Genomic DNA, 13,342 nt, shown 5'->3' with positions numbered 1-13,342 from the left:
CTGAAAGCCAGGCAGATCAGCTTAAATGGATTATAGTGGGGAAACAAGAAACCAATGAAAGGACTCACAAAGTTATTAACATATGTAAAAGATGGCTTTATGACAACTTGTTGATACTCCGCAGATGATGCCCGATTGAGGTACAGCCTAGGCTGAAAGATATTTGAGATCCCTGCCAATTCTGAAATTTTATGAACAGGTATCTGGACCAGCCTGCACCTGTGATTTCATTGATATAGGGAGCTTCCAGATGAAATAACTCGCTCTTCTAGTGCAATTCAGCACCTCCTCTACAACTTTAGAGGATTGCATATGCCAGTGAGAAGTTCAAAGATTTTATGATTCCACAGAAACCTTTGATTTTTATTTTTAGGAATAATGGAAAAATGAGATAATGCTTCTTATTTTTATTACAATATAAATTGTGCTACAGATATTCAAAACACCAGGGAAAAATGCAACTAAGACAAGAAATGGAAACAAGTCACAAAATCTGCAAGTTTTTCTTTTATTGAAGTTTGCACAGAGACTGTGCACATATGTAGTTTAGCCTGATTGCATAAAGACAAAAATGGAAATTAAGTTGGCAAGTGATAATCAAAGGTTCACAGAACCACTAAACTAATCACTTCTATGCATTTAATCACAATAAATTTAATTTTATGTCACAAACCCTTTCCCTGATTGAACTCACTAGGATTCTTGCATAAACTGTTACGTGTCGATTGTCAAGAAGCAGAACATTTCTACTTACTGAACATAGACAGTTCTAGAATCCAAAACGGTCAAGCTGGGGGCATCAATGTTATCTGGTGGCAGCTGTGCTGTAAACAAGGTGACCTGGGAACTGTTTGTACAGCCAACAATCGTGCATGCAGTGAGCAGAAACTGATGTGGCGTAAACACTGCTAAATCTAGGGAAAAAAATGGAACCAGAATTTATTGAACATGGTAGTTTTTATTCAAGCCTTTTCAGCTTGTAGAAACACAACTTCTGAGTACTTAGGACTTGTGGAGTGAATTTCAAATAATCATAAAATGCAGAGGTTGATTTTTCTTGAGTACCTTGTAGCTGCTCTATGGATAGTTAAATGAGACAAACTATTGGTTTGACTGCTTTATCTTACCAACTTGATTGGTTTCTTGATGGCATACTGTTATTCTAAATAGTTAAATCAATTCTGTGTTCATCAAAGTTATGAGGCAAAGTGCTCTCTCCCCAAAAAGCTGATGAAAAGTACCTGATTAAGAAGTTGGGAGTGCGGGCAGGTAGGTGATGCAGTGGATAAGCGCTGGCCCTCGAATCAGGAGAACCTGAGTTCAAATACAGCCTCAGACACATAACACTTACTAGCTACGTGACCCTGGCCAAGTCAGTTAACCCCAATTGCCCCACAAAAAAAAAATAAGAAGTTGGGAGTGGAGTGAAGAAATAGTTTATGGTGCTGGGGTAAGAGTGACAACTTAGAGTTGGGGTGCAGAGGGGTCTTGTGTTCAACTCCTGCTTTCAACATTTGTAAACTCTGTGCCCATAGACAAATCGATTAACTTTGCTGAACCTGGCTCAGGTGCAAAAGGTGCTGATGATACCCCTAGACAGGATTGTTACGGAAATCAGATGAGATAACATGTACATAATTCTTCGTAAACCACAAAATTCTATATACATCTCACCTATACAGTTAGAATAGAAATAGAAGATCTTCAGTATTTTGGAAGCCTCTGTCCCTCAGGGAGTTATGTTGAATAATACTGTGTGAGTGCTAATAGCTAGGTTGCACAGTGAGTAGAATTCCAGCCATCAAGAAGATGTGGAATCAACATCTGTCTCAGATGCTTTCTAGTTGAGTAACTCTGGACAAGTCACTCGACCTCTTCCAGTTTCCTTTCCTATGAAAGTAGGCATGATAATAATTCACAGGGTTGTTGTGAGGACCAAATTAATGAGCTTTACAAACCTTAACCTGCTATTAGCTATTCTATTTCCATTGGCTTTGGCCTGTTCCCAGGAGTAGCAGCTATGATGAGGCTTGCTTTTGTTGGTTAGTTTTTTCTGTTCTGTCAGATTCTTCATGACTCCCTTTTTTGGGGGGGAAGGGGGCTGTTCTTGGCAAAGACACTGGCCTGGTTTGCCGTTTCCTTCTCCAGCTCATTTTACAGATGAGGAACTGAGGCAAACAAGGTGAAGTGGCTTGTCCAGGTTCACAGAGCTAGTAAATGTCTGAGGCTAGATTTGAACTCAGGTCTTTCTGACTCCAGGCCCAGCGCTCTATCTGTTGCATCACCTTAGGGCCAAAACAACTTAATTTGTCTTTGCTAGAACTTCTGGGTTTGGAATATACTTATATACTGGTAGGGATCAGCCCAAGTCTGGGGTGAGCTAGAGGAACATAGCAACACGTGATCCAAGTATGTCTATCAGATCACATGTAATTGGGGGGGGGAGAAGCAGATGCCATTATGCCAAGGTCACATTACAAAAGCTCAATGAAATGGCTATTATAAGGTGGAGAATACTGGGTAAAGATTCAAAATCCGCTTCTAATGGGGTAAAGCCACACCAACTAACTGTACCCCAGCAAGAAGAGAGAAAGCAGTGTGATAGAGCCTCTGAGAAACAGAAAACTGACTGCAAGGGTTTTATGGGGTTTTTCCCAGAGCTTAGTCTTTTTTGGTAAATAATAATTAGATAGCACTTTAAAGCTTGCAAAGCATTTTACATATATAATTCCATTTCACCCACATAAATCTGTGAATTAAGTGCTATTATTATCCCTGTTTTAGAGATGAAGAAACTTGAGCCTGAAAGCTGAGTGACTTACCCAGGGTCAAAGAAAAATTAGTAAAGGTCTGAGGCAAGATTCAAACACAGGTCTTTTTGACTCATGACCATGCCATGTAATTCCCACAGATTAGTGGATAATTAAACTCTACCTACTGAAAGTAAGTGGCCCAAAAACAGAAATGATGATGATGATATATAGATAGGTAGATAGACAGATAGATAGATAGATAGATAGATAGATAGATAGATAGATAGATGATAAAGTTATATAGAACTCTATATAATATAGTATATTAATAATATACAATGTTGTTGTTCAGTCATTTTCAGTTACATCTGACTCTTTGTGTGCTCATTTGGGGTTTTCTTGTCAAAGATACTGGAATGGTTTGCCATTTTCTTCTCCAGCTCATTTTATACATGAGAAAACATTGATATATATTATATAGAATATGTTTATAGTTTTTATTGTTATTATATTCTATATAGTTCTATATGCATGTGTATGTATAAAACTATTGGACCACACATTTAGTAGGTAGAATTTAATTATCCACATATATATGTGTGTGTGTATAACATTATATAGCTATATATAATGTAGTATATTAACTATAAAATCTATGTATAATGCAATTTGATATGCAATACAGTATGTTAATATATTATATTGCATATGAATATGTAATAGAGTATATTATTGATATATACTACATCATATACATATTATTAATATATTATCTTTATATAATATTCAGCATAACATGATTATAATATACAACATAATTTTATTATGTATACTATATTATATTACTATCATATTAGTATACTACATTATATATCATATCTTATAAATATATATTCACATAAAATAGAGTTTATTATTCACATACAAAGTTACATACAGTTATCTATTATATATGCAAGATATAGGATATATCTTATTAACATGTTATGTATAGTTATATATTGTATATGTATAATATAGGATGTATTTTGTTAATATACTATATCATACATAGTTATATGTAACTATATTTATATTTATATATCTCTATATACAGTAAAACCATGAAGGAATGAAATGACTTGGATATAACTCATCTTGATATAAGCTGAAGACAACAATGGTAGTACATTCTTTCAAAGAATGGTAGTCGATTCTTTCAAAATGAAAAAAAAATGTGAATTTAATAGAAGAGTGGCATATTGGTAAAATAAGTGGGAGAAAAAAGGTGTGCCTCTCTGTCTCTCCCTGTCTGTCTCTGTCTGTCTGTCTGTCATCTTCCCCTCTCCTCTGCTCTAGCCTGATCCAGAGTAGCATGAAAAGCCTATTATAACTATCCAAGAAGTTTAAGCTGGGAGACTAGCCTTAGAGGAGGATTCTTTGACAAACTAGAACGGTCTTCTCTTACTCAAGTATTACTCATGAAAGGATTAGGAGAGAAACTGTATCTACGATTTCTCATCTCCCAGACAGCCAAACTCCCCTTTTCTGTTTTAGTATCTTGGAGAACTGCCTTATATATTAAAAGCCAGTCTCATTGCTAGGCTTTAAGGCTTTATGCCTAAAAAAGACTAATACTTTTAAATCTAAATGTCACATGTAACTTTAAGTTATTTGACATAGTGCTTTTAACCCTGGGTTAAACTGCCTGAACAAAAAGCAACTGTACTAATTACATTCAATAATTATAAAAGTTTATAAATGTAAACTCCTTAGAATACAATGGAGTTTGTGTAACCCTCCAGTCAGCCAGGGAGTGCAACGGATTGAGTTCTGAGCTTGGAGTCAGGATAACCTGGGTTCTAATACTATCTCAAATACTTACTGGTTGCATGACCCTGGACAAGTCACTCACCATGAGCCTTAGTTGCCACATCTGTAAAATGTGAATAATGATAGCGCCTAGTTTTCTCTGAACCTCGTAGGGCCTTGGGCAATTCTTAGACTATCAATTAATTTAAATTTTATGGTGGAGAATGGGGGAGGGGAGTAGAAATTAGGGGAATGGAAAAGGGAGAGGAAGAAGGAGCAAATAAAAGAGAAGAAATGAAAGGAAGAAGGAAAATGAAAAAATGATGGAAGGAGAAAAAATAACCTTGACTAAAAAGCTGCTCTGATGTAGGATTTTATTCTAGCTAAATTTTACTTAAGAAATTTAAACCTTATCCTTAAGTAAATTGTGTAACAAAGTCCAATCTTACACTTCTCACCTATGCAACAAAGTTCGCCACAAGCAATTTCTGAAGGCAAAATAAGTTCCCAAATTTTCTATATGCTGAGTTAAGCTTTAGGTCAATAATTATATATTTTTATATTGAAGTATCTTATTAAAGGCATTCAATTTAAGCTGAGAAAAATAACACCAGAGACATGTGTCATTTATACTTCAGTGCTAATACATATTTTCATGTCCCAGAATATTTCTGAAATAACGTATCCACAATTTAAGTACAAATGTGCTTAAATCCCATTAACCTTGAACCACTACAATTTCACATATAAAAAGATTAATGGAATGCAACCTAATTCAGGCAAATAGACTTTGCATTACACTGATAACAAAGGTAAAATAAGAAAAGAATGCTTTGATTTTCACGTAAAATAAAATTAATTGGTTAAACATATAGGTCACCAGAAGTAGAAAATTTTTTTTTTAAAATTAGAGTAAATACAAGTACTACGAAATTAAAGGGAGTTATTAGAGAAAAGAATCTTGATGCATTTTAAGAAACACCACAAATGTAACTATTCTTTCCAGTACACAAAGATAAACGGGGATAACCTGCAAGTAATGTGGAGAAAGGAAATATTGCAAGGGCACTCCAAATTCCAATAGGAAGTAATGTGGCATAGCCAGAAACTGCTAAGAAGTGACAGAAACAGATGTACCACGTGGGCATGAAGCAGGCAGAACAATGGTGTCTTCATTTGCACGTGGGCACCAGATAGCCCCAAATCCTAAAAACAGAGCTTCTTACATCAAAGAGAACTGGGGGACAGTGGCTTCAAATGCTTCTAAGAGAAAAAAACTATTATTAAAGAAAGACCCTAAATGAGGAAGATTGCTGGCCCTACTTGTGTTTTGGCTGGAGGCAAACACTGTGATGAGTAAAGTAGATATTGAACACCCGCAGTCTCCCATTTCTGTCACTGCCATTTCCCCACATCCCAAACACACAAATGGTGCTCTATGTGCCTTCTCAGATGCTTGGCCCCAACCTCTATAAAAAAGTGCTTTCAAGTAATAATAAAAATAATAATAAGGGCAGCTAGGTGGTGCAGTGGATAGAGCACTGGCCCTGGATTCAGGAGGGCTTGAGTTCAAGTCCGGCCTCAGACACATAATACTTACTAGATATGTGACTCTGGGCAAGTCACTTAACCCCACTGCCTAGCCAAAAAACAAAACAAACAAATCATAATCATAATCATCATAATAGCTAACATTTATATAGCACTTACTATATGGCAGGCACCAAGTTAAGTGCTTTACAATTATTATCTCATTTAATCCTCACAACAACCCTGGGAGGTAGGTGTTTTTATTATCTCAATTTTATAGATGAGGAAACTGAGGCAAAAGGAGTGACTTGCCCAGGGTCACAAAGCTAATAAGTGTCTGAGGCTAGATTTGAACTCAGGGTCTTCCTGACTCCAGTCTCATAACTCCATCCACTGTGTTACCTTTCAAGTCAATTTAATAGAAAGCCTACTCTATCTATTCTCTGTGCTAAGCACTGGTGATGTAGTGAAAAACTGATAGTTCCTGCCCTTGTGGCCTTATAATCCAGTAGCAGGAGACATAATATTAAAGATAAGAGTAATGATGACAAAATATTTGTAAAGCTCTTAAAAGATGTAAAAATTTGGAGGCAGCTAAGTGGCACAGTGGATAAAGCATATCTTCATGAGTTCAAATTTGACCTCAGACACTTACTAGTTATGCGACCCTGGGCAGGTCATTTAACCTTGTTTACCTTAGTTTCTTCATCTGTAAAATGAGCTGGAGGAAAGGGTAAACCACTTGCCAAGGAAACCCCAAATGGGTTTATGGAAGTTAGGTATGACTGAAAAATGACTTAACAGCAACACCCCCCCCCCAAAAAAAGGGACAGAATGGATAGAGTGCTAGACTTTGAGTGAAGACCTGAATTTAAATGTTGCCCCAGACACAAGCAATGTGACCTTGGGCAAGTGACTTAAGTTCTGTGAGCCTCAGTTTTCTCATGTATAAAATGGAGATAATAATGGGCCTTATCTCACAAGCTTGTTGTGAGAAACAAATAAGATAACACATGTAAAATGCTTTGCAGACATTAAAGTCCTACATAAATGCTTGCTATTGTTATAAAAAGTATTTCCCTCAAACTAATATGCCCTCCCCAGTTGACATGAGTTTGTTTATACAAGACACAGTCTGGGAAGAGAAGGCTTCTACCTGTAACCTGCTAACTGGAAGTCGAATGTTAACTGCTAGTTGTAATACTATTGTTACCATTAAAATACTTCTTACTGCTAAAATACTTCTTAGGCACTTACTTGCAAGCAGGTTTTCAATATTCCCAGAGGGTGAGCTAGAAATTAACCAAATTCAGATGTGCCTAGAGATACCTTCTTCAATGGAGGCAAGCACAGGCTATATCAATATTATCAGAGAGAAGTCTGAAGTAGATCAACTCTCCGAGGCCTCTTCCCACTCTGAGATTTTACAGTTCTAAGAAAGCCATATCAAATTGCACATTGTATCCAGTAGCTTTTCCAACAACTTTTCCTTGGACCACCAATTAAAATCTCATTTGTTTTGGACTTTTTATCTCCTTTCAGCCTACCACCAACTGCGCACTTGGTCATTATGGCCTGGTTCTGGCATCCCCACCTCTGCTCTGCACTCACCCTCACACTTGCAGCTTTGTACTGCCCACAATAATTCCTTTTTAAACTTTTCCTTGGTTTTAGGTTGCTGGGAACAGCTGTCACCCTGAAAACTATCGACTCCCAAATAAAAATGAGCTCCACGTCGGTCCTTTCTCACACAGTCACGCTATCATGTCGTGGTACAAATGATAACTATTCATTTCAAGCGGATATCTTTTTTTTTTTCAATTAAGAGCTGAACTTCAAATCAGAGAACACAAATGATATGCAAAGGACAAATAGTTCTCCCTATTCTTATCAAACAGCAGACAGTAGTCCTCTTTAAACATTATTTTTTTTGCTTTTAACACTGTCACAGAGAAGTTAACAAACATTAACCAAAACAGCTTAGAATATCACATTAGAGTTTTTATTTTAAGCCTATAGGTAAGAATCACTAGGAAGTTTGTTCAGCAGAGCTTTTTCTTTGTTTTGCTTTTAAGTCATTATACAGTTGTACTATGCCCCTCAAGACTGATTCTAAATGTTTCTACCAGAATGTGAAATGTCACTTATGCCTTTGAGTAATGAGATATGGAAACAGGAAAAGAGAACCCAGATTATGAGGTGGGAAGATGCTAAGAATGCTGGGCAGATGAGAAGTCAGTATTGAAACATGATAAGGTGATCAGTGAAGAAAGGAGGTGAAATCAGAGGAAAAGAGAAGATTTAGCAGGTTGGTGGTGGAGTGGACAAGCAGCAGTGGGTGTGGAAAAAAAAGGAATAAAAACAATAATGGGAGAGGTGATAAAATCCAGTTGATAAAGAAAATATACTAAAGAAGAGGGAGGAGAAAGGGTGATAGAAGAGAACAAGAGAAATCTACTGGGGACTGTAACTTTAAACAAAATCATCAACTTGAAATTAAAAGCAAAGGGGGAATATGATGAAATTTGTGTATTCGGCTTACTGTGATTTGATAATATTTCTCTATGAATGTAATTACGCCTTTCAAGGGCAATGTAATGATTCAAACAATTGTAGGGATGTACGTGAATCTGAGTGGTGTGAAAGATAGAGAGGGAGAGAAGACATCCTGAAAACATAAGGCCATGGTTTGTGGGAGCCCCCTAACACCGATATCTTGTTTTCCATTTGCTTGATTGCATCATTTGCATAAGATCAAACACAGGGAGTTGTGGACATGAAAAACAGATTGCTCCAAGATGCATAGAAATGGATCTACAAGCATTATCTGGAGATATGTTGGTTACAAGGAAATGCATCCCAGTGCTTGGAAACCTCACCGATTACTGTCACACAAACTATAATTTACAATACCATTCATGAATTATATGCTATTTTACGATTGATTTCATGCTGTTGTTGGGAGAATTCCATTGATCTCAATTTACAAAATGAACCAATAAGCAGGAGATGATTTTCTTTTTACTCTTGGTGTAAACTGAACAATTTTTATCATCTATCATCTTATTTAATCCCACCATTAGAAAATTAAAAAGCTGTTTTTGCCTCTTAGATAATTTAATATATCATAACGCCTCTTATTATTTATTAAATGACATATTTTTTTCCCTTAAATTCATCTGAAATCCTGACATGCACAAATATAAAAACCACTTTGGGCCAGCCCAGGTGGTTTCTGTGTCCCTTTCTGTCATCTGCTATTCCAAGTTTAGAACCATTGCTAAGGTTCTGCCTCAGTAACAACCCATATTAGGTATCAGACCTCGGGGGGTGGTGTACTCCACAGATGCCTGAAGAGCAATGAGGTATGCCAGAGTTAGCATGGGGTGTAAGGCTGCCTTCTTCTTTGCCACTGTGCAGTCCTTGCTCCAAGTTGCTGGCTCAGCTTTTCTACTCCAGGAAAATCAGAGTACTGACCATCATGTTAATAAAAAAAAAAGTTTCATCCAGTTTGAATTTCATTACTTTTTTTCTCCTCCTTAATACTTTAACTTGTAACCTGCTCCTCTTCCTGCTTTGCTGAGTATTAACCACCACTGAAACCTAATCCCAAATCTTAGGTCAACTTGTTGCCAGAGGTAGGTCTCGAGAACAGTTGGTCCTGAGAGTGTCTTGGTGTTTGTTACAAATTGCTTTGCTAAACAAAAAAAAATCTCATTTTTATTATTTATGATAATCCTTATTTTCCCCTCTTCAGTAACCCATGTCTTTCTCTTCTTCAAAACTCCTTTCAGTAACATATGTCAATGAAACATTCAAAGTGGCCCATACTATTATATTATACCGCATAACCTTAGCACAAAGGGTATATAGTGTGCACGCCATTATTTTGCACTTTTTATACTTTCTAAGCCTTCCCATATCATTACTTTTCCCCACATTAGACTACAATGTCCTTGAGAATAGGGAGAAGACCAATTTGTTTTCCATCTAAGATAGCATCTCATACAGCATTGTAGACACAATGGACAGACACATGGTGTCTTTGATGGAAAGGAAGGGAAAGGGGAAGAGAAGAGTAGAAGAGAAAGAGAGGAAGGAAAAAAGGGAAGGGAAGAGGGGAAAGGAAGAGTAGGGAAGAGAAGAGGGAAAGAGAAGAGAAGGGGAAAGGTGAAAAGAAGGAAGGGGGGAAGGAAGGGAAATTCTTTACAAAATACAAGGTGTGCACTTTTTTAAATTTTTGTGAATTCTTTTTATAATTTTTTTGGTTTGCTTTTGTTTTTGTTTTGATATGGCAATTTAGGTTAAGTGACTTGCCCAGAGTCACATAGCTAGTAAGTATCATGTGTCTGAGGCCAGATTTGAAGTCAGGTCCTCCTGACTCCAGGACCGGTGCTCTAACCATTGGGCAACCTAGCTGCCCCTTTTTATAATGTTAAAAGGATTATTCAGAATTTTCCAACTTATAAATAGGAGAAGCACTTGTACACAGAAATATAGTGCATTATTTTTATTTAAAGAAATGATGACAGACCCTTTAAACAAAAAAAATGTCATTAATGTTGAAAATTCTGAGAAAACACCAACTATTAAGTAGTTCATCTACTATTTTTATATGATTACAAAATATCCCATTTTCTCTCCTCTTTTTGGTGATTTAATTATACAAAAGATAAACACAAGGCCAAGAAGAAGCATAGGGAATGGAGGGAGGGAGAGATGGGACTAAGAGATAGTTGAGACAGACTAAGGATAACTTAGACATGAAGAAAACAAGAAGGAAGATGCCACTGCAGTAGGTTGTGATAATGAGGGAAAAGGCTTCTTCATTTCTCCTTTTATTCTTAGGCAGGTGACATCATTCTCAGATGGCTGTCCTCCAGTTTGGTTTCCTGATCATTTCTAATAACCTATTTGTAATAAATTACAGTCTACTGAGCTGAGGATTGTTTTTCTTGGTGAGGTTCACAAATATAAGCCAGGAGCTGTACTTTTTTGCTTCTTTTTCTGCTTGCCTCTGGGCAAGAAGAGTCCTATAAATAGGGAGGAGGTAGCTGGCTGTCAATTTTCACACATGCTTTTAAAGAGATAGGCATACCCTGGGCAAAACCTTTTTTGTCTTTGGATTTGTTCCACACACTAAACAAAGTGGAGATTTGAAATTTTCTAGTAATTCATTTCTACAAAAATCCCATTCTTATCTTACTACTAAGAATGCCCCATTTCAAATTATATAAATACATGTCATTCAACAACATTGAATGACTGTTCTCTGGAACATACTAGGCCAAGAATACTTAATCTGGGGCCCAAGAACTAACTGTCTATCTGTCTATCTCTCTATCTATCTATAAATCTATAGTGTGTATTTCAACATAATTAGTTTTATATATAATTCTACGTATTTCATGCATTTGAAAACATTATTTTGAGGAGTCCATCTATCAGAATGCCAAAGAGATCTTTGCAAAAAAAAAAAAAGGTCAATACCCATGCCCTAGGCATAGTAGAGGAAGTCAAAGAAAAGAAAAATTAAAATCTAAGGTACTTTTTGTGGTTCTGGATATAAAATATTAACAACTGATCTATGATTGAACTGGTATTGGGAACTTCTACCAAAGCAAACAAGCATCTTCTCTTCAATTTATAGTTTTAGAAGCAGGGGTGGGGAACCTGTGGCCTCATGGCCACATGTGGCCCTCTAGGTCTTCAAGTGTGGCACTTTGAGTAAATCTAAACTTTACAGAACAAATCCCCTTAATATAAAAGGATTTGTTTTATAAAACTTGGACTTTGTCAAAAGGCCACACCTGAGGACCTAGAGGGCCACATGTGGCCTTGAGGCTGCAGGGTACTCACCCCTGACTTGTTGCCTAGAATACAGAGAAGTTATGTGACTTATCTAGGTCACTATGGTCATTACATGTAAGAGGCAAGATTTTAATCTAGGTGTTCCTGGCTCATTGTCCACTATACTACATTGCCTCTGCTAATCATATATTGAGAAGCAATAAGACATAACCCTTGCATTAATAAACCTAAAATTGGAAGATAAAAGTAACTATTGAATGGGCAAATGATAGGTATTGAAAACCCTACTAAGCAGATTAAATTTGTTGTAATTTGTAGGTAGGTACCACTGAACACTCATAATCAAAATACAAACTATAGTCACATCTCAAAATGTATTTCATCATATTAAATTCTGTCCAGGCTCTGTTTTTGATCATAGCTTTCAGGTAGACCAATAATCTTTAAATTACCTCTCCTGGATCTATTTTCCAGGTCGGTTGTTTTTCCAATGAGGTATTTTACATTTTATTCTATTTTTCATTCTTTTGATTTTGTTTGACTGATTCTTGATGTCTCATAGAGTCATTAGCTTCAACTTGCCCATTTCTAATTTTTAACCAATTGTTTTTTTCAGTTAGCTTTTGTATCTCCTTTTCCATTTGGCCAATTCTACTTTTTTAAGTTGTTTTCTTCATTGTACTTTTTTCTTCCATTTTGTCAATTGTATCTTTAAAGGAATTGTTCAATTTTTCTTCTACCTCTTTTTTTTTGACTTTTAAAATCCTTTTTGAGCTCTTCCAAGAAGGCTTTTTGGGCTTGAGACCAGTTCATATTCCCATTTCAGGTTTTAGATATGGGTATATTGACAATGTTGTTCTCTCCTGAATTTGTGTTTTGATCTGCCCTGTCACCAAGATACTTCTCTATGGTCACTGTTTTTCTTTGTTGCTTGTTGCTCATGTTGTTTGCCTTTTTTCTGGCTTTTAAAGTTGATCTGTGCTTCTGGGGCATAGGGAACACTGACCCAGGCTTCTTGTGCTGGCGGCTAGGGGCCTGCTTACTGGTTGGTGAGGTGGGGCCTCAGGTGTTGGCAGTTGGAGGTTATAGGTGTTTGGTAGTTCACCTGGTACTGACCTGGAGCTGGTGGTGGCCACTGGTATGTGCCTGGTGTTGGTGCTTGCCTGCTCTACCACCCTGGGGCTCAGGATCTCCCACTGGTTTACTGAAGTAAGACTTGTTGCTGGCTTGCCTGGATGCCTCCCTTCCTATACTGGTCACCTTCAGCCACAGCAAGAGGGACCTTTCCCATTAATCCCCCTCGAACTCCTGAGCTACAAGATTGCTGTATCACATCTTTTTTTTTTTTTGGCTAGGCAATGGGGTTAAGTGACTTACCCTGGGTCACACAGCTAATAAGTGTTACATATCTGAAGCGAATTTGAACTCAGGACCTCCTGAATCCAGGGCCAGTGCTG

General features: G+C 37.0%; 1 protein-coding gene across 1 annotated transcript in view; it reads right to left on the bottom strand.

Moving 5' to 3' along the window:
- Positions 1-13,342, bottom strand: part of USH2A (usherin) — a 962,202-nt gene that overhangs the window by 496,067 nt on the left and 452,793 nt on the right. Inside the window, 1 exon segment of the mRNA XM_020982269.2 lies at positions 755-914. Within this exon segment, the coding sequence (XP_020837928.1) occupies positions 755-914 (160 nt within the window).

Source organism: Phascolarctos cinereus, unplaced genomic scaffold (assembly GCF_003287225.1).
Source record: "Phascolarctos cinereus isolate Bilbo 61053 unplaced genomic scaffold, phaCin_HiC Scaffold_5;HRSCAF=322, whole genome shotgun sequence".
NCBI lineage: Eukaryota > Metazoa > Chordata > Mammalia > Diprotodontia > Phascolarctidae > Phascolarctos > Phascolarctos cinereus.
This window is presented reverse-complemented; position numbering and strand designations above follow the sequence as displayed.